The following is a 21115-nucleotide window of genomic DNA, read 5'->3' on the forward strand; positions in this document are numbered from 1 at the left end:
CTCAATTTTTTTTTAAAACTGCCTAAATGCTACTGATACAAACTACATCTGTCAAATTTAGTGAGCTGAGATTTATAGTTTTTTGATTGTAGCTTGAAGTAGTGAAGGTATGCTCAGAGGACAGACAAAACAGATTTGTCTCTAGTATACATGCATACATGGGCTTCTTTGGTGGCACAGTGGTAAAGAATCTGCCTGCCAATGCAGGAGATACAAGATCCCTGGGTCAAGAAGATCCCCTGGAGGAGGAAGTGGTAACCCATCGCAGTATTCTTGCTGGGTAAATCCCATGTACAGAAGAGTCTGACATGCTACAGTCCATGGAGTCACAGAGTCAGACACAACTGAGGGGACACACACAGATGCATATATCACACACACACAGATGTATATATCCCTATCTTAAGAAAAATGTTTTCTATCATTTGACCTTACTTGTCCCCTTCAACTGTCTGTCTTTGACTCCTTGGTGACTCTCAACAGTAGAACCCTCAACTACTAAATTAATGCACTTTCAGCTCTCTAGTTACCATAGTTGATTAATTCCATCTTCCCTTTAGTTTTTGTGACAGATATGATTAGCTCCATAATATTTCTGTAAGAAAGTGGGGTCATTCTTAAAATGATCTCCTCATGAGAGGTAATCTAACAACTTTACATATTTTGGGGTATGTCAGAATTACAATGCTACTTCTCATCTCTCTGTAGAGCCAATTCTAACTGCCCATCAGATATTTTCACTCACACTTTCTGATTCACTTCAGTAACCATGACTGATACCTAACAAAAAACATCCTATGATAAACCAGGTATCCCTCCTTCTGAGTTCACTTTTGCTGTTCCTCATTTTCCTTACTGACCATACCTATAAGCCATTATTGTTTTTCCTGGATTACTAAGTCTTAAATTATATCCCTTACATGTCACTTCCTCCCCACCCACCTCCATTCTGTGCTATTTAATAGTATCATACGTTACTCTCTTGCCATTAGTCTTTATTTCTAAATCCCATTTTGTAAAAAATTCATTGGCTGATAGTTTTAACTCTATCATATAACTCTTTTGCTCAAAACTTGCCAATGCATTCTTTTCTGGATACTGATCCTTGGATCCTAAGGACTTCGATGGTATGCTCTTAAGAATCTTTCATTTTTTTCCCACTATTTCATATTTATTACTGAGTCTCAGACTGATAGTGAGGAAATAAGAAACATCAGGAGCCAAGCATTACAGTAGTGATGTTCTCACTGATTTGGCTGCTTAAAAAAGTGGTCTTAACATGTGTGCCACACGTTAAGACCATTTCTTACAGACCCAGCTTGGTTCTTCTCCAATGTCTTCTCTTGGAGTTGTACCTGATTTTATTGCCAGTTTTCATTCGAATCCACTGAGGAATGGGACAATTCTGCTTTTGTTTCTTGGCCAGGAATTGCTTGATCCTGAAAGTCTTGTGAGAAGACATGGTGAGGAGAGAACTCAACTGCACATAGGATGGCGGAGAAGAGAAAAGTAGGATCTTTCTTGCCTTGTTTCTTGATCTTCCCTTCTGAAGCTCCAACTGCCAACATGTTACATAACCTAGTCTCCTTCCCATTGCATTTGCCATTTTCCTTGCCTCAAATGGGCCAACCGTTTGGTGGCTCAGCTGGTAAAGAATTTGCCTGTAATGTAGGAGACCCGGGTTTGATCCCTGGGTTGGGATAATCCCCTGGAGAAGGGAATGGCAACCCACTCCAGTATTCTTGCCTGGAAAATCCTATGGACAGAGGAACCTGGTGGGCTACATACAGTCCACGGGGTTGCAAAGAGTCAGACATGATTGAGTGACTAACACTTTCACTTTTGCCTCAAATGATTGCTCTCCTTTCTGCTATCTCAATTCCACCTATTTTTCAAAGTTCACTTCAAGTCCCACGTTCCTCATGAAGCATTCTTTGATTATCCACCTCTTTGTAAGAAGCTCTTTTCCCATGTGCTCTTTCATACTACATTTACTTTTCTTCTTCCCTGTATGTTAGTTCCATCACTTCAACTATATTTACATTCCTTGAAGGTGAGAACTATATCTACTATTTCTAGGCATTTCCCCAAAATGCCTAGTCCAAGTTCCAAAGAGTAGTTAGTATACGCTAATTAGTTTGATTAAAAATATCTGTATAACAGGATATTATGTTTGTTACTTTCTCTGTTTAACAGGTATGTTTCAAGAGTACCACAAATTTTATAGCTAGAAAGGAGTTAATAAAATTATTAATGACTAACATGAAACAAAAGGTTAGAGAAGCCCTGTTGAGTTTACATTCCCACTTTGAAAAGCATGATTCTTTCATGATTTATGAGAAAGTGATAAACAGAGCAAAACATTTTCACCACAAACCGCAGTATTTAACTAAAATGATTTGGAGTTCTAGATTGTTTAAATATTGCAACTATGCACAGAATATTAAAATATTTGATCTAACTCAAATCCTTTGGATATTTCCCATATAAAATAGGTATAAATGACAGAGAATTATGATATTGAAAATGACTAATCACTGTGTCTATGCAAAGGAAGATGCTAAAACCAATTAAATTTTTTAAAAAACTGTTTTATTTGCTTAAAAAAAAAGATCAAATAGTGGTAATGCCTCAAATTTTTAACAATGGTTTTATGCCTAGGAATTAAATGGAAACCAGCTAGTGAAATTTGTAAATTAAAGTACTGATGTAAATAAAATGAGGGGAAAGCAATTTTTAAAAATTTTAAAAAAACCTTTGACCTTGAAACAGATTCTACTAATTTTTCTTTTAGGTGCAAAAAATCCACCCAGTAAGAAAATTAGTTAGGTGCACCTCTGAATAAAGTATCTAGCCCTTTTTTGTGAATAGTTAACACTTGACTTCCCTTGATGTATCCTGGAATATGTATGAGAGCAAAGACCTCAGTATAACCACATTACATGACATAAAGACAACACAAGAAGTCAAAAAGCTTGTTACTCTGATTTTAAATCAGTTCTAGCAAGTTGTGTATCTGGTGTGCATACCCACAGCAATTATGGGCTGATTATAGACAGAGACAACAGGTTCCCCAACATTCATTCAATGCCTGAGCTCTGTCCTGAGGTTGTGCAAGTGAATAAGACAAGATTATTAAAGAGTTGATCAGCTAGTAGCAGAGAAACAAGCATGATTTTTTTTTTTTTAATTACTCATGACTAGCATTTCACCTGCTCAGAATTCAACCTAACAGAAAACTTCAACTATTGATAACCTTGCTGTGAGCTCAAACATGAGCCAGATAGTCATTTGGCAGAAAAAGTCAATAGTGTAAAGACCATTTATATAAACTCAATGACTGTAGACTTAGCACAGTCCCTCATAACCTTATTCAGAGCCCACTGCTTGAAAGAACCAATTTTATACACATATCAAAGGTTACAAAAGGAAATAAAAGTTGTAAAAGAATTCTAACAGGTGTGTAATTTCTAAACTGATGAAAATTAATGGGCAGAAAGGGATTTTACAGAGACACTACTGCTGCGAGCCATTAACTTTCAGCTGATAGCTGTTAAGAGATGGGAAAACTATTAAAAAAAACACACACAACTAAAACTAAAAATTTAAAATACAACAGTTTGAGCCACTTAGTAAAGGAACAAACAGTATTATCCAGCTGAACATGCCCTATCTCATTTTACTACAGCCAATGAAGATTCCCAAACAAATGAATTCAAAAGATTCTAAGAAAGCAAAGAGATATGTAATTGATTCTAGAAGGAAAAAAGTTAAGCTACTAGAGGGGAAGAAAGCAGTATAATTATAAATTAGGGTTTGCAAACTCCAACGTCTCACAGGCCAGGCAGGTAGGCAAATGAGGAAAGTATACACATAAGAAACACAGAAACTAATAATTGACAGTTGCTATGTCTGAGAGAGCAGGGAGTAACGGGGACCATGAGGCACCAGAGGGGAGTAGCCCAATTCCATTCAAGCCTCTTCTGGCCTTGCCCGAAGAAAGGCCCAGTGCTGCCACACCTGTTATTTCACCAGATTTCTGAAATCTGGCTTTTAAAATTTCAGTATTTAAAGTTTGGTTTACTACATGTGAGTCAAGGAAGACATTTATGTGGAAATGTAGTCAGACACTGGCTACCTCTGGGGTAAATCCTCATTTATTTAGGACTCAACTGTCTAGAGGGCTTCCCCGATGGCTCAGCTAGTAAAGAATCCACGTGCAATGCAGGAGACCTGGGTTCGATCTCTGGGTTGGGAAGATCCCCTGGAGAAGGTAACGGCTACCCACTCCAGTATTCTGGCCTGGAGAATTCCATGGACTATACAGTACACGGGGTGAAAAAGAGCTGGACATGACTGAGTGACTTTCTCTTCACTTCAACTGTCTAGAACAATGCATCTCCAAGTATACTAAAAACGTTTAATCTATTTTTGATTATTCTCAACTCTGCATTTTGTTACCAGGACACAATGAAACTATGAATTCAATTTAGAGTCTTACCTTACTCTCACTGACCTCAGAAATCCATTCTTTTACTAGATTGTTCAGTTTACCAAGAACAACCAGCCTATAACAAAACATAAAATGCTTTAGATGAAAACAAACAAAAAACCCCCACCAAAAACAAACAGTATATTTAAAAGTAATTAAACTTATAGGCAGTACCTTTATGTTGGTGCTAGAGTAAAAGCATATTATACACGTGCTAATGCTATCACATCTGTTGACACAAGGCACATCTCTTTGGCATTCTTAGGTTCCTAAGAGTTCCAAAGAGACGATAAATGTGACGATAGTATTTTGGTTTTTGAGCTATTTTTTCAAAATTCAAAAAGCCTAGTTAAAAAAAAATCAAAATTACCTTCAATAAGGCTGCAGAGGCCAACTGAACTGTCAACTTTCTTGGCCTTACTATGGAATAAAATCAATTCAGTGTGGTAACAGTAGAAGTCAGCACTCTCATTGACAGTTACAAGTTTTTGGATAATAAAAACAGGCAAATTATTTATTGGCTAATTTTTTTTATAAAATTTAACTTAATAAAAGCAATTTGATATTAAAACAAACTTGCAACCAACGTAATATCCAAATCCAAATTAAAAAAAAAAGTTTAGGCATCTCAAAGATAACACATGAGAAACTGAATTCCCGATCCGTCCAAACTTGCTTCTCCCTCAGCCTTTCTCAAGTAATGGAACCCCATCCTTCCAGATGCTGAGACCAAAAATCTTGGCATCATCCTTGATGCCCCCCACCAACCCCCATTCCAGTTATTAAACAAGACATCCAGAATTCTACTATCTCTTATCACCTCCACTGCCGTCCCCCTAGTTCCGGTCACCATTTCTTCCTTGGGTTATTAGAACAGTCTCCTAACTAGTTTCCCTGTTTCTGACTTTGACCCCTCTGCAGACTACTCTCAGTAAAGCAGCCAGAGTGACTGTGTTAAACATGAATCAATCATGTCAATCTGCTGCTCAAAACCCTAACAGCTTTCCATCTCAGAGTAAAAGCCAAAACCTTTATAATGGTTTTCAGGTCCTAAATGACCTTTCCCTCCAAGCTCCTTCCTATCTCATTTTCTTTAAGCCCACATTCCCCTTCTTATTCACTCTGTGTCATATACCTAGGTTATCTTGCTATCTTTTTTAAATATACCAGGTACAGTCCTGACGCAAGCCTCTGCCTAGACTGCTCTTCCATCAAATCCACATAGCTCTTTCCTCACTTTCAAAATTTCCCTCAAATGTCAATGAAGACTTTCTTGACAAACCTCCACTCCCAGCTTCATTTTTCTCAGCCGGCAACTGTCATATGTAACACTGTGTTTATTTTACTTACTTGGCTAATTGTTAAGTTTCCTCCTCTAAGCTCTAGGAAGGCCAAGTTTTCTCTTCATTTTGTCATTTTTATATCCCTACACAGGGACATCACTGGTACATGAATATATGTTTATAGAAGTAATGATTAAAGAATGTACTGTAAAATACTTTGCATTTTTAAATGACATACCTATGGTTCAATTCTTCCTCATCTTCAAACACTCCAAATGGTTTCATGGCATCAATTAATTTCTGTGTGTAAATATGATCAATTTCTTTAGGACATGCCAAGCTAATTGGAGAGGTGATTCCATAATGCTTTTGTTGACGCTGGCTGTCCAGCACAGTGTTTCTGTTCAAGAAAAATGAAAGAGCAGAAAAAATTTAACGTTTCATTTACTGATACATTAAATCTCTCAATCCACTCATTAATTTAGCTACTTTAAAAGTTTACTCAGTACTATTGGTTGCCCCCCACCCCTTTTTTAAGGAAAAAAAGGATATTTTGTGCTTATGGAGATTCATTCTACTTTAAGCTTTCATGGTTAGGATGCGTTTTCAAGTCAAAAGCAGCCTGTGTTGGCATCAGGACAACTGTGCCAACACCACTCAGCTCAAATGCAAAGAGCCTGAATGGGAGCTGGGCCAGGGCCACCTTGACTACACCCTGCAGACTTAAGTCAAGTACCACCTTTGAAAAGCAGTCAGCCACTTGAAAGAAAGCTCTACGTAAAAAACAATGCCCCCAACCTCATTAAAAAACAAATTATTTCATTAGAAGGTCCTTATGAAATACTCTAGCTTTTAAAAAGAAATCACTAGATGTGTCCCAGAGAAACCTATTAACATCCGTTGTTTCCATCAGAGTTTATAGTTCTAACATTCTGTGACTCTAGTTAATTGTTCTCTTCACTGACTAAGTGAAGTCTATGATACCAACTATGATCTTGAGTCCCACTTTCTTATCTCTGTGCTGAAAATGCTGGCTATCAAGGTCCCTACTAGCATTAAAATTCCAAATCCACGGTTCTGAACCTCTCTCATCTAGACAGGAAAACAAAAGCAAGTGACACAATCCCTGGAGAAGTAAACACTCTGGAAAAATTCTAGGATAAGTGCACAAGGAGACATGTACAAAAATGTTCACTACCACATTGTGACATTAAAAAAAAAAAGAAAACTTAGAAAAAAACCTAAAACACTCACTAACAGGAAATGGACTAAATCAGAATGTATCTCTACAAAAGAAAACAATACAGTGTTAGTGTGAATTAATTAGAGCTGAAAAATACTATCATGGACAAATCTCAAAAGACATGTTGTGCTAAAGAAGTTGTTGAATAACAAGTGTGGTACTAGTCATATAAAGTTTAAAAACAAGTAAAACAATGCCGATTATGGACATATACATATGCAGTAATAGCATTAAAAAAAAAATATGCCGCATAAGCATCAAATTCAGAACTGTGGGGAACTCCAGGCAGGGAGGTGAATGGGCCTAGAGGAGGAGATAACAGAATTCCTTCAGATGTATTCAGTATGTTCGGTTTCTTTTAACTAAAGATATGTGTACACACACACACACACACACACACGGAACGTTATGCTTTGGGAGATGGGTGATGGCTACGTAAATGATGCTGTTATGTTATTTTCGGCATTTTTCTGTATGTTTAAATTATTTCCTAATAAACCAAAATGTAAGAAGTTACAACAAAATCTTGCCAAGCACCGACACTGTTTCTGACTTATCAAAGTATGACCAGGAGGTGTAGACTGGCAGATGTACTGTGGATAGGTGGGGAGATGAGGGAAGGGTGAAAAAACCAAAGCTTGACTAAAAAGAGAAACCCATGGGCTGGGATAGGGGTGAATGCACTCCAGAAGACCTGGAGACAGCCGGTCAGGAAGGGAGGCGGGGGAGGTAGGGGGATGGTATTTGCGCCAATGCAGACAGGAGCTGAGACCGGCTCAGACAGCGCTGGGGGCAGGAGAGTGACCGACAATTTTTCCCCACAGACACACGGGCCTTTCTCACGCCGCAACCTAGTCTGGGGGCGTCCTCGGAGACACAGCAGCCAGGGAACAGATGGGGACTTCTAGAGTCCCCGAGTCTGGCCAGGTGAGCCGCCGGGTGTAGGGGAGGTGCCCTTGCCGACCGGTCGGGAGGGAGAAAGGAGACTACACGAGAGCTCTAGGCAGGACGCGAGAGGCAGGGAACGGAAACGGGGTCCGTGCAGGCCACCGCAGCCCACCCAGTTCTGCCTCACCCCCAACCGCCGCCCCCCACCACTTACGCAGACATCTCTTTCATCGCTTCCTGCGTCTCCCTCACCGGCGAGTTGTCTTTCGCTCTGGAGTCCTGTTCTTGCTCTTCCCTTCTCCTCCTGTCCAGTTTCCTCCGCTTGCTTGTAACTCGCTTGCACGCTCACTCTCTCACTTACTACAGCCGAGGCATCCAACCGAGTAGTGAAAACACCACAAAACCGGCCCTATTTATGACAATACAGCGCGGCCGACGCCAATATGGCGCCGCTTCCCAGCCTGCCCCTCGGCCGCTGCGGCCCCGCCCATGGGGGGGGCCTGGGCCCGCCCTCGACCCCGCCCCCTCCTGCTTTAGGTCCCGGTAAGAGGCAATGGCATCCCACTCCAGTACTCTAGCCTAGAGAATCCCGTGGACGGAGGAGCCTGGTAGGCTGCAGTCCATGGGGTCGCTAAGAGTCGGACACGACTGAGCGACTTCACTTTCACTTTTCATTTTCATGCATTGGAGAAGGAAATGGCAACCCACTCCAGTGTTCTTGCCTGGAGAATCCCAGGGACGGAGGAGCCTGTTGGGCTGCCGTCTATGGGGTCGCACAGAGTCGGACACGACTGAGGCGACTTAGCAGCTGCAGCAGGCTCAGTGGCCCCGCCCACAGAGGCGCAGGCTTGGGCTGCAAACGCCGGTCTGGAATAGTGCTTGGTTCCCTTCATTGTCCGTGGGACTATCTATCCAGGCTAACTGCTATCCAGGCTAACTGCTTGGAAGGTAACTTGGAACATGTATTCCTTGTTTATCTTGTGAAAGCCTATGTCATATATTTTAAAAAACTACACAACCTTGCCTAGCAAATATTATTTTAACTCTTCCATTATACCACACCTTTATTTTAATCACTTATATGTAATCAATCTATTCCTTGAGGCGATTATGCTGTGAGAAGGTCACACCTAGGAAAGTGTGACTTTATAATTACCTGGGAGTGAAGCGAGCTTGTAATTGGAGACTAACTGTTCACCTCGAAGTACCTCCCCCTGATTTATGACCTTCTAGCAATCAGGTAGGGCTTCCCTGGTGGCTCAGATGGTAAAGAATCCTTCTGCAATGAGGGAGACCTGGGTTCAATCTTTGGGTTGGGAAGATTCTGTAGAGGAGGGCATGGCAACCTGCTCCAGTATTCTTGCCTGGAGAATCCCATGAACAGAGGAGCCTGGTGGGCTACAGTCTGTGGGGTCACAAAGAGGTACGGCTGAGCGACTAAACACAGCACAGCACAGCAGTCAAGTATGGGGAATTGGTAGGCTGGTAGCCTGCAATATAGGGATAAATACACGGCTGAATCAAAATCACATGTGTTCAAACAGTGGAGATCATGTTTCATGCAAATGAGGATGAAAATGGGAAAATGATGACAAATTTTAAAAAGTTAATTTAAAACACTAAATTGGTTACAAGGAAAAGAATGTTAAGAAGCTGCTTTTTCTTGGAATGTAACAATACATAGAGAAGATAGACTCATTTATTAAAAAATATTTATTGAAAACCTAATCCGTGCCACCCCAAGTTAGATAGGTCATGGTGGAGAGTTCTGACAAAACATGGTCCACTGGAGAAGGGAATGGCAAACCACTTCAGTATTCTTGCCTTGAACAGTATGAAAAGGCAAAAAGATAGGACACTGAAAGATGAACTCCCCAGGTTGGTAGGTGCCTAATATACTACTGGAGATCAGTGGAGAAATCACTCCAGAAAGAATGAAGAGACAGAGCCAAAACAAAAACACCAGTTGTGGATGTGACTGGTGATAGAAGTAAAGTCCGATGCTGTAAAGAACAATATTACATAGGAAGCTAGAATGTTAGGGCCATGAATCAAGCCAAATTGGAAGTGATCAGACAGGGGATGGCAAGAGTGAACATCAACATTGTAGGAATCAGTGAACTAAAATGGACTGGAATGGGTGAATTTAACTCACATAACCATTATCTCTACTACTGTGGGGAAGAATCCCTCAGAAGAAATGAGTAGCCCTCATAGTCAACAAAAGAGTCCAAAATGCACTACTTGGATGCAATCTCAAAAATGACAGAATGATCTCAGTCAAACCATTCAATATCAGAGTAATCCAAGTCTGTCACCCAACCAGTAATGCTGGAGAAGCTGAAGTTGAATGGTTCTATGAAGACCCATAAGACCTTCTAGAACTAACACCCCAAAAAGATGTCGTTTTCATTATAAGGGACTGGAATGCAAAAGTAGGAGTCAAGAAATACCTGGAGTAACAGGCACATTTGGCCTTGGAGTACAAAATGAAGCAGGGCAAAGGCTAATAGAGTTTCACCAAGAGAATGCACTGGTCATAGCAAACATCCTCTTCCAACAACACAAGAGAAGACACTATACATGGACATCACCAGATGGTCAACACCGAAATCGGATTGATTATATTCTTTGCACCCAAAGATGGAGAAACTCTATACAATCAGCAAAAACAAGTCCAGGAGCTGACTGTGGCTCAGATCATGAACTCCTTATTGCCAAATTCAGACTGAAATTGAGGAAAGTAGGGAAAACCACTAGACCATTCAGGTATGACCTAAATCAAATCCCTTACAATTATACAGTGAAAGTGACAAATAGATTCAAAGGATCTGATAGACAGAGTGCCTGAAGAACTATGGACGGAGGTTTGTGACATTGTACAGGAGGCAGTGATCAAGACCATCCCCAAGAGAAAGAAATGCAAAAGGCAAAACGGTTGTCTGAGGAGGCCTTACAAATAGCTGTGAAAAGAAAAGAAGTGAAAGGCAAAGGAGAAAAGGAAAGATATACCCATTTGAATGCAGAGTTCCAAAGAATATCAAGGAGAGAGAAGAAAGCCTTCCTCTATGATCAATGCAAAGAAATAAAAGAAAACAATAGAATGGGAAAGACTAGAGATCTCTTCAAGAAAATTAGAGATACCAAGGGAACATTTCATGCAAAAATGGGCACAAAAAAGGACAGAAATGGTATGGACCTAACAGAAGCAGAAGATATTAAGAAGAGGTGGCAAGAATACACAGAAGAACTATACAAAAAAATTTTCATGACCCAGATAACCACGATGGTGTGATCACTTACCTAGAGCTAGACATCCTGGAATGCAGAGTCAAGTGGGCCTTAGGAAGCATCACTGTGAACAAAGCCAGTGGAGGTGATGGAATTCCAGTTGAGCTATTTCAAATCCTAAAAGATGATGCTGTGAAAGTGTTTCACTCAATATGCCAGCAAATTTGGAAAACTCAGCAGTGGCCACAGGACTAGAGAAGGTCAGTTTTCATCCCAATCCCAAAGAAAGGTAATGCCAAAGAATGCTCAAACTACTGCACAATTGCACTCATCTCACACGCTAGTAAAGTAATGCTCAAAATTCTCCAAGCCAGGCTTCAACAGTATGTGAACCTCCAGATGTTCAAGCTGGATTTAGAAAAGGCAGAGGAACCAGAGATCAAACTGCCAACATTTGCTGGATCATCGAAAAAGCAAGAGAGTTTGAGAAAAACATCTACATCTGATTTATTGACTATGCCAAGCCTTTGACTGTGTGGATCACCACAAACTGTTGAAAATTCTTCAAGAGATGGGAATAGCAGACCACCTGACCTGCCTCCTGGGAAATCTGTATGCAGGTCAGGAAGCAACAGAACTGGACATGGAACAACAGACTGGTTCCAAAGAGGTAAAGGAGTATGTCAAGCCTGTATATTGTCATCCTTCTTATTTAACTTATATGCAGAGTACATCATGAGAAATGCTGGACTGACAGAGTGGTCATCGTCCCTTTTTCTTTGAGACTGGGTTCTCAAATGTCTGAGAAGGTAAATAGGTAGATAGTTAGACATGAGCAGGGTATCAACAGGGGCCAAAGAGTTGGCCCTAAAAATAAAGAGAGGACAGAATGTGGTGACCCAAGGACAAAAGAGCAGATGAAACCAAGGAGGGTCTTGGAATGCAGGAACAGATAAACCAGACTCTCACTGTCCTTCTCTCCCCCATGTTCTAACTATTAACGGATTTCAGGTCTTCCTGAGCAGTATAACCTGTCTCCCGTCCTACCTCATAGGGAGAAGGTGCTTTACTCTTCCCTCCACCTGGTATACATGCCTCATCCAATCAGCAAATGACCCACAAGACCCCTATCCCACTCCTTGTACCCTGAGTATAAAAGTGAACTAAGGACCCCTATTCGAGGTTGGTTCTCCCTTGAGCTGGGCCAATGTTCTAACAGCATCTCCACTCTAATAAACTTTATTTCCCTCTTGTAAAAAAAGGAAATGCTGGTCTGGATGAAGCACAGCTAGAATCAAGATTGCCAGGGGAAATATCAATAACCTCAGATATGCAGATGACACCACCCTTATGGCAGAAAGTGAAGAAGAACTAAAGAGCGTCTTGATGAAAATGAAAGAGGAGAGTGAAAATGCTGGCTTAAAGCTCAACATTCAGAAAACTAAGATCATGGCATCTAGTCTCATCACTTCATGGCAAATAGATGGGGAAACAATGGAAACAGTGACAGACTTTATTTTGGGGGGCTCCAAAATCACTGCAGATGGTGACTGCAGCCATGAGATTAAAAGATGCTTACTCCTTGGAAGAAAAGTTATGGCCAGCCCAGACAGTATATTAAAAAACAGAGACATTACTTTGTCAACAAAGGTCCGTCTAGTCAAAGCTATTGTTTTTCCAGTAGTGACGTATGGATGTGAGAGTTGGACTATAAAGAAAGCTGAGCACTGAAGAATCTATGTTTTTGAACTGTGGTGTTGGAGAAGACTCTTGAGAGTCCCTTGGACAGTGAGGAGATCCAACCTGTCCATCGTAAAGGAAATCAGTCCTGAATATTCATTGGAATGACTGATGCTGAAACTCCAATGCTTCAGCCACCTAATGCAAAGAACTGACACATTTGAAAAGACCCTGATGCTGGGAAAGATTGAAGGTGGGAGGTGAAGGGGACAACAGAGGATGAGATGGTTGGATGGCATCACCAACTCAATGGACATGAGTTTGAGCAGGCTCCGGGAGTTGGTGATGAACAGGGAAGCCTGGCGTACTGCAGTCCATGGGGTCGCAAAGAGTTGGACATAGCTGATGAACTGAACTGAACTGACTCTGTGCCAAACTCTGTGTCAGACTCCAGTGATTTAATCATGCATAAAACCAGATGTATTCTTTAATTTTATGAATTTCAAAGTTTAGTGAGGAAACAATCAAAAAGAAGTGATATTCTCGTGTTATAGAACTAAAGAGTCTACTATGTGTCAGGCACAGGAACTATTTCATTCCTCTCTGGAGAGTTCACAGTCTCCTGAAGGAGAACACACTTACACAAGATCAAATGTGGTATGGTCTGTGATAAGATGGGGTCAGGGGATTTAGGGAGGCCTACAGCAGGCTGCCTAAACTTGAGGGCAGGAATGCTCAAAAGTGACTTCTTGGAATAGAGTATGCCCTTAATTAAATGAGCAAGATTTGGAAGTAGGCATTGGGTGCAGGTGGGAGAGAGAAGGCAAAACCTATCCAAAGCAGCATACAGTAATAGCGAGCATTGGTTTCAGTGTGAGGGAAACCCAAATTTGAATTCTAGTTTTGCTACTTACTAGTTTTGTGACCAGAGAGAAATTAACCTTAAAAAGTCCTTTCCTCTGTAAAATGAAGTTAATAGAATTGTAAGAGAATTAAATGAGAAGAGCATGTATAGCCAGTATGAATCTCTGTCCAAAAGTTCAGATATGCAAGAAATGTCACTTTATTTTCTAAGACAGAATTTCTGACCCTGAGCCCTTCATTCCTCTGAGCTGGCAGGTAAAGTCAATCTTGGGCATCCTGAGTCTCTCTCTTTCCACTTCTTGAGACTTAAGGATTCAGGGAGTTATGGCAGACTGTGTACATCTGGCCCTGGGCTGTGGTAAATACACCTTCCTGTCCTTTTGGCACCTGTGCCTCATGGGTTTCTCCTACCTCCCGTTCTCATCTCAGGCTCATTGGACGGGCTGGTGGTCTCATCCCAGAAGCACCACGGAGCTCATTCTTCCTACCTCTTCCTACATCTTCCCAACAGTTTAGGGAATCTTGCCAGGCTGGGATACAGAAAATCTCCTTTCCTCAAGTTTTCTAACCAAGATATTTGTTGCTGGCTGCATAGAATTCTCTTCAAGGCTCAGCTTTGTTTCAAATAAAAAAGCCAGAAAAGAATTGCAGGCAGATTCTGTCATCTTTACAGGGCAAAGTCCTTAGCTCAGAGCCAGGCGCATAGGAGTCAATAAATTTAACTCTTATTCACATCGATTACCAAAACTCTTATCTCTTAATTTTCCTCTTTGTTTATGTATTTAATTTTCAAGTACTTATTTTCCTTCTTTCCTTTTTTTTTTTCCGCTTATAGAATGCTTTGTTTGCTCTTAGCTACTGCAGTACTTTGGAAGAAAGGAAAACTCTGCTTTTAATTCTACTAGTTCAATGAAATCCTACAGTGTTTCAAACACAGCTTTAAACCTTTATGTAATTATCAAAGTCAATATCAGAAAAATACTTTTCAATTCTTTTATGTTGTTATTTTAAATTCACCTCAGTTTTAGTTGTTTTTCTTCCCATTTTCCTGTCTTTTTCAATCTACCTTGGATTGAATGCCAGTCCCCAACCCTCATTTCAATAAGGACACTTTCTTTCAAGGAAGCATATGTTTTCCTTTGATCAGGGGTCTACCCTGTATCTCTATTTTTTAAACTCAAATTTTCCAATTACAAATGTAACCCATGTTTGTAAAAAAAGAAAAAGAGAGAGAGAGTGAAAATCTGTCCCTCCTGCCCATTCCTAACTCAAGTTTTATTCCCCAGGGACCATTTTTAACAGCTGGGTATCCATCTTGCCAGAATATTTGCAATGTACCCCAAACTGCATATAAGCATGTACCAGAGGTTTGTTTTTAGTGTTTAAGTTTGAAAAAAGGGGGATTGTCTGCATGTGCTGTTCTGCTCAAATTTTTTTTAACCTAAAAAATCATGAACATCTTTCTATGTTACTAATGTTATGGACTGAATTGTGTCCCCCAGATTTTATATGTTGAAGTTCTAGTTTCCAGCACCTAAGAATGTGGCTGTGTTGGGAGATAAGCTGTTTTTGTTTGTTTGTTTGTTTTTATTTTTGGTTGCGCTGGGTCTTTGTTGCTGTGCGCGGCTTTTCTCTAGTTGCGGCGAATGGGGCTTCTCTTGCTTGTGGTGCCCGGGCTTCTCATTGCAATGGCTTTTTTTGGCTGTGGGGCACAGGCTCGAGTTGCATGGGTAGCATATGGACTCAGCAGCTGCAGCTCGCAGGTCCTAAAGAGCAGGCTCAGTAGTTGTGGCACGTGGACTTAGTTGCCCCATAGCATGTGGAATCTTCCTAGACCAGGAATTGAACCCTTGTTTCTTGGATTGGCAGGCAAATTCTTATCCACTGTACCACCAGAAAAGTCCAGGAAATAGAGTTTAAAGACAAAGTTAAGTGTAAATAAGGTTGTTAGTGTGGTCCCTACTCCAATATGACTGATGTCCTTATAAGAAGAGAAAATTTGGACACAGATGATACAGAGGAAAGACCACATGAAGGCACATGAAAAGACAGCCATTTATAAGCCAAGGAGAGAGGCCTTGTTGACACACTGTTTCAGGTTTCTAGCCTCCAGAACTGCAAGAAAATAAACCTCTATTCTTTAAGCCTCCCACCTAATCTGTTTACTTTTTTAAGGCAGCCCTAGCAAACCAATATAGTAAATATGCACCTACTTTGTTCTTTTTAACAGTAATATGGCATTCTTTGTCATAAATAATATGTAATATTTGTCAGAATATATTTAACCACTTCACTGTTGTCACAAATATGTTTATATTATAAATAATGCTTATAATAAATATCCTTACACCTATATCCTCTATACTTGTATCACTAGTTATTAATAAATTCTTAAAAATGGGATTACTATGTCAAAAGGTATGTATATTTAAAAGTAAAATTTATCAGATAAAGACAAATATAATATCACTTATGTGTGGAATCTAAAAAAAATTATACAAATGAACTTGTTTACAAAACTGAAGTAGACTCACAGACATTGAAAACACACTTATGGTTACCAAAGAGGAAAGGGGGAAGAGATAAATTAGGAGTTTGGGATTAGCAGATACAAATTACTATAGATGAAATAGATAGCCAACAATAACCTATTGTATAACACAGGGAACTATACTCAATATCTTCTAATAATCTATAATGGAAAAAAATCTAGAAAAATAATCTAATCTATACATATATGTATAACTGAATCACTTTGCTGTACACATGAAAGTAATACAACACTGTTAGAACTAACACCCAAAAAGATGGCCTGAATATAGGGGACGGGAATGCAAATGTAGGAAGTCAAGAAACACTTGGAGTAACAGGCAAATTTGGCCTTGGAGTACGGAATGAAGCAGGGCAAAGGCTAGCAGAGTTTTGCTAAGAGAACGCACTGGTCATAGCAAACACCCTCTTCCAACAACACAGGAGAAGACTCTACACATGAACATCACCAGATGGTCAACACCGAAATCAGATGGATTATATTCTTTGCAGCCAAAGATGGAGAAGCTCTATACAGTCAACAAAAACAAGACCAGGAGCTGACTGTGGCTCAGATCATGAACTACTTATTGCCAAATTCAGACTGAAATTGAAGAAAGTAGGGGAAAACGCCTAGATCATTCAGGTATGACCTAAAGCAAATCCTTTATGATTATACAGTGGAAGTGAGAAATAGATTTAAGGGACTAGATCTGATAAACTGAGTGCCTGAAGAACTATGGACGGAGGTTCATGACATTGTACAGGAGACAGGGATCAAGACCATCCCCGTGGAAAAGAAATGCAAAAAAGCAAAATGGCTGTCTGAGAAGGCCTTACAAATAGCTGTGAAAGAAGAGAAGCAAAAAGCAAAGGAGAAAGAAAAGATATAAGCATCTGAATGCAGAGTTCCAAAGAAGAGCAAGGAGAGAGAAGAAAATCTTCCTCAGTGATCAATGCAAAGAAATAGAGGAAAAGAACAGAATGGGAAAGACTAGAGATCTCTTCAAGAAAATTAGAGATACCAAGGGAACATTTCATGTGAAAATGGGCTCAATAAAGGACAGAAATGGTATGGACCTAACAGAAGCCAAAGATATTAAGAAGAGGTGGCAAGAATACACAGAAGAACTACACAAAAAGATCTTCATGACCCAGGTAATCACAATGGTGTGATCACTCACCTAGAGCCAGACATCCTGGAATGTGAAGTCAAGTGGGCCTTAGGAAGCATCACTATGAACAAAGCTAGTAGAGGTGATGGAATTCCAGTTGAGCTATTTCAAATCCTGAAAGATGATGCTGTGAAAGTGCTGCACTCAGTATGCTAGCAAATTTGGAAAACTCAGCAGTGGCCACAGGACTGGAAAAAGTCAGTTTTCATTCCAATCCCAAAGAAAGGCAATGCCAAAGAATGCTCAAACTACCACACAATTGCACTCATCTCACATGCTAGTAAAGTAATGCTCAAAATTCTCCAAGCCAGGCTTCGGCAATACGTGAACCGCGAACTTCCTGATGTTCAAGCTGGTTTTAGAAAAGGCAGAGGAACCAGAGATCAAATTGCCAACATCCGCTGGATCATGGAAAAAGCAAGAGAGTTCCAGAAAAACATCTATTTCTGCTTTATTGACTATGCCAAAGCCTTTGACTGTGTGGATCACAATAAACTGTGGAAAATTCTTCAAGAGATGGGAATACCAGACCACCTGACCTGCCTGTTGAGAAAGCTATATGCAGGTCAGGAAGCAACAGTTAGAACTGGAGATGGAGCAACAGACTGGTTCCAAATAGGAAAAGGAGTACATCAAGGCTGTATATTGTCACCCTGCTTATTAAACTTCTATGCAGAGTACATCATGAGAAACACTGGGCTGGAAGAAGCACAAGCTGGAATCAAGGTTGCCGGGAGAAATATCAATAACCTCAGATATGTATATGACACCACCCTTATGGCAGAAAGTGAAGAGGAACTAAAAATCCTCTTGATGAAGATGAAAGAGGAGAGTGAAAAAGTTGGCTTAAAGCTCAATACGCAGAAAACGAAGATCATGGGATCTGGTCCCATCACTTCATGGGAAATAGATGGGGAAACAGTGGAAACAGTGTCAGACTTTATATTTTTGGGCTCCAAAATCACTGCAGATGGTGATTGCAGCCATGAAATTAAAAGACATTTACTCCTTGGAAGAAAAGTTGTGACCAACCTAGACAGCATATTCAAAAGCAAAGACATTACTTTGCCAACTAAGGTCCATCTAGTCAAGGCTATGGGTTTTCCAGTAGTCATGTATGGATATGAGAGTTGGACTATGAAGAAAGCTGAGCGCCGAAGAATTGATGCTTTTGAATTGTGGTGTTGGAGAAGACTCTTGAGAGTCCCTTGGACTGCAAGAAGATCCAACCAGTCCATTCTGAAGGAGATCAGTCCTGGGTGTTCTTTGGAAGGAATGATGCTAAAGCTGAAACTCCAATACTTTGCCCACCTCATGCGAAGAGGTGACTCATTGGAAAAGACTCTGATGCTGGCAGGGATTGGGGGCAGGAGGAGAAGGGGACGATAGAGGATGAGATGGCTGGATGTCATCACTGACTCGATGGACGTGAGTCTGCGTGAACTCTGGGAGTTGGTGATGGACAGGGGTGCCTGGCGTGCTGCAATTCATGGGGTCGCAAAGAGTCGGACATGACTGAGCGACTGAACTCAACTGAGCGACTGAACTGAAAGCATCTATACTTCAGTAACACTAAATAAATTTATGTGTTCCAAGTTGTCCCCTAAGAATGTTATACCAGTTTACACTCTAACCAATAATGTGTATGCTGCTGCTGCTGCTAAGTCACTTCAGCCGTGTCTGACTCTGTGCAACCCCATAGATGGCAACCCACCAGGCTCCCCCGTCCCTGGGATTCTCCAGGCAAGAACACTAGCGTGGGTTGCCATTGCCTTCTCCAAATAATGTGTATGGGATGGTCTATTTCATTAAACTCTCACAAATGCTAGATATTAAAAATACCTTTTATCCTTATTATGAAAATTATAAATGTGCAGGAAGGTAGAGAGAATAGTGTAACAGATGCCATAAACTTATCACTTAGATTTAATAATTATTTTAACATTTGTCATGTTTCACTTTTAAGTAGAAGTTTTTTAAAATAAATATAGACTCCTAAATATCTCACTCCTATTATTTTTTCTTCCAGTTTTGTTGAAATACAATTGATAAATAGCACTGTAAGTTTAAGATGTACAGCATGATTTAATTTACATACATTATAAAGTGATTATTAGAATAAGTTTATTAACCATCTATTATCTCAGATTTACACAAATTTTAAAATATAGAAAATAAACTTTCGGTGAGAACTCAGGATTTACTTTCTTAACAACTTTCATATATAACATGTAGCAGTATTAATTGTAGTTATCATGTTGTACATTACTTCTCTAGTACTTTGTTATCTTGTAACTGGAAGTTTGTAACTTTTGACTGCCTTCCTGCAATTCCCTCCCCCTCATCCCCACCTCACTCCTAAATATTTCCATATCAGTTCAGTTCAGTTGCTCAGTTGTGTCCGACTCTTTGCGACCCCATGAATCGCAGCACACCAGGCCTCCCTGTTCATCACCATCTCCCGGAGTTCACTCAGACTCACGTCCATCGAGTCTGTGATGCCATCCAGCCATCCCATCCTCTATCGTCCCCTTCTCCTCCTGCCCCCAATCCCTCCCAGCATCAGAGTCTTTTCCAATGAGTCACCTCTTCGCATGAGGTGGCCAAAGTACTGGAGCTTCAGCTCTAGCATCATTCCTTCCAAAGAAATCCCAGGGCTGATCTCCTTCAGAATGGACTGGTTGGATCTCCTTGTAGTCCAAGGGACTCTCAAGAGTCTTCTCCAACACCACAATTCAAAAGCATCAATTCTTTGGCGCTCAGCCTTCTTCATAGTCCAACTCTCACATCCATACATGACCACAGGAAAAACCATAGCCTTGACTAGACGGACCTTAGTCGGCAAAGTAATGTCTCTGCTTTTGAATATGCTATCTAGGTTGGTCATAACTTTTCTTCCAAGGAGTAAGCGTCTTTTAATTTCATGGCTGCAATCACCATCTGCAGTGATTTTGGAGCCCAAAAATATAAAGTCTGACACTGTTTCCACTGTTTCCCCATCTATTTCCCATGAAGTGATGGGACCGGATGCCATGATCTTCATTTTCTGCATATTGAGCTTTAAGCCAACTTTTTCGCTCTCCTTTTTCGTTTTCATCAAGAGGCTTTTTAGCTCCTATTCACTTTCTGTCATAAGGGTGGTGTCATCTGCATATCTGATGTTATTGATGTTTCTCCCGGCAATCTTGATTCCAGCTTGTGTTTCCTCCAGTCCAGCGTTTCTCATGATGTACTCTGCATAGAAGTTAAGTAAGCTCGGTGACAATATACAGCCTTGACGCACTCCTTTTCCTATTTGGAACCAGTCTGTTGCTCCATGTCCAGTTCTAACTGCTGCTTCCTGACCTGCATATAGCTTTCTCAACAGGCAGGTCAGGTGGTCTGGTATTCCCATCTCTTGAAGAATTTTCCACAGTTTATTGTGATCCACACAGTCAAAGGCTTTGGCATAGTCAATAAAGCAGAAATAGATGTTTTTCTGGAACTCTCTTGCTTTTTCCACAATCCAGCGGATGTTGGCAATTTGATCTCTGGTTCCTCTGCCTTTTCTAAAACCAGCTTGAACATCAGGGAGTTCACGGTTCACGTATTGCTGAAGCCTGGCTTGGAGAATTTTGAGCATTACTTTACTAGCATGTGAGATGAGTGCAATTGTGTGGTAGTTTGAGCATTCTTTGGCATTGCCTTTCTTTGGAATTGGAATGAAAACTGACTTTTTCCAGTCCTGTGG

The 21115-nt window shown here is 40.5% G+C and overlaps 2 protein-coding genes across 2 annotated transcripts in view; both read right to left on the reverse strand.

The window, feature by feature from the left end:
* Nucleotides 1–8205, reverse strand: part of PAPOLG (poly(A) polymerase gamma) — a 29118-nt gene extending 20913 nt beyond the window's left edge. Inside the window, exons 1-3 of the mRNA XM_068987595.1 lie at nucleotides 8121–8205; nucleotides 6014–6175; nucleotides 4502–4568 (exon numbers count right to left, since the gene is read on the reverse strand). Of these exons, the coding sequence (XP_068843696.1) occupies nucleotides 4502–4568; nucleotides 6014–6175; nucleotides 8121–8137 (246 nt within the window). The 5' untranslated portion in view covers nucleotides 8138–8205. The remainder of the gene's footprint in view (nucleotides 1–4501; nucleotides 4569–6013; nucleotides 6176–8120) is intronic.
* Nucleotides 1307–1462, reverse strand: LOC138090654 (large ribosomal subunit protein eL39-like). The gene has a single exon (XM_068986348.1). The coding sequence runs from the start codon at nucleotides 1460–1462 to the stop codon at nucleotides 1307–1309; it is 156 nt and encodes a 51-aa protein (XP_068842449.1).
* Nucleotides 8206–21115: the final 12910 nt, after the last annotated feature.

The sequence above is a fragment of the Capricornis sumatraensis genome, chromosome 1, assembly GCF_032405125.1.
Source record: "Capricornis sumatraensis isolate serow.1 chromosome 1, serow.2, whole genome shotgun sequence".
Lineage (NCBI taxonomy): Eukaryota > Metazoa > Chordata > Mammalia > Artiodactyla > Bovidae > Capricornis > Capricornis sumatraensis.

What these genes read in the sequence shown, in the direction of transcription:
- LOC138090654 (XM_068986348.1), bottom strand. Translation starts at nt 1,462, where the DNA reads ATGTCTTCTCACAAGACTTTCAGGATCAAGCAATTCCTGGCCAAGAAA.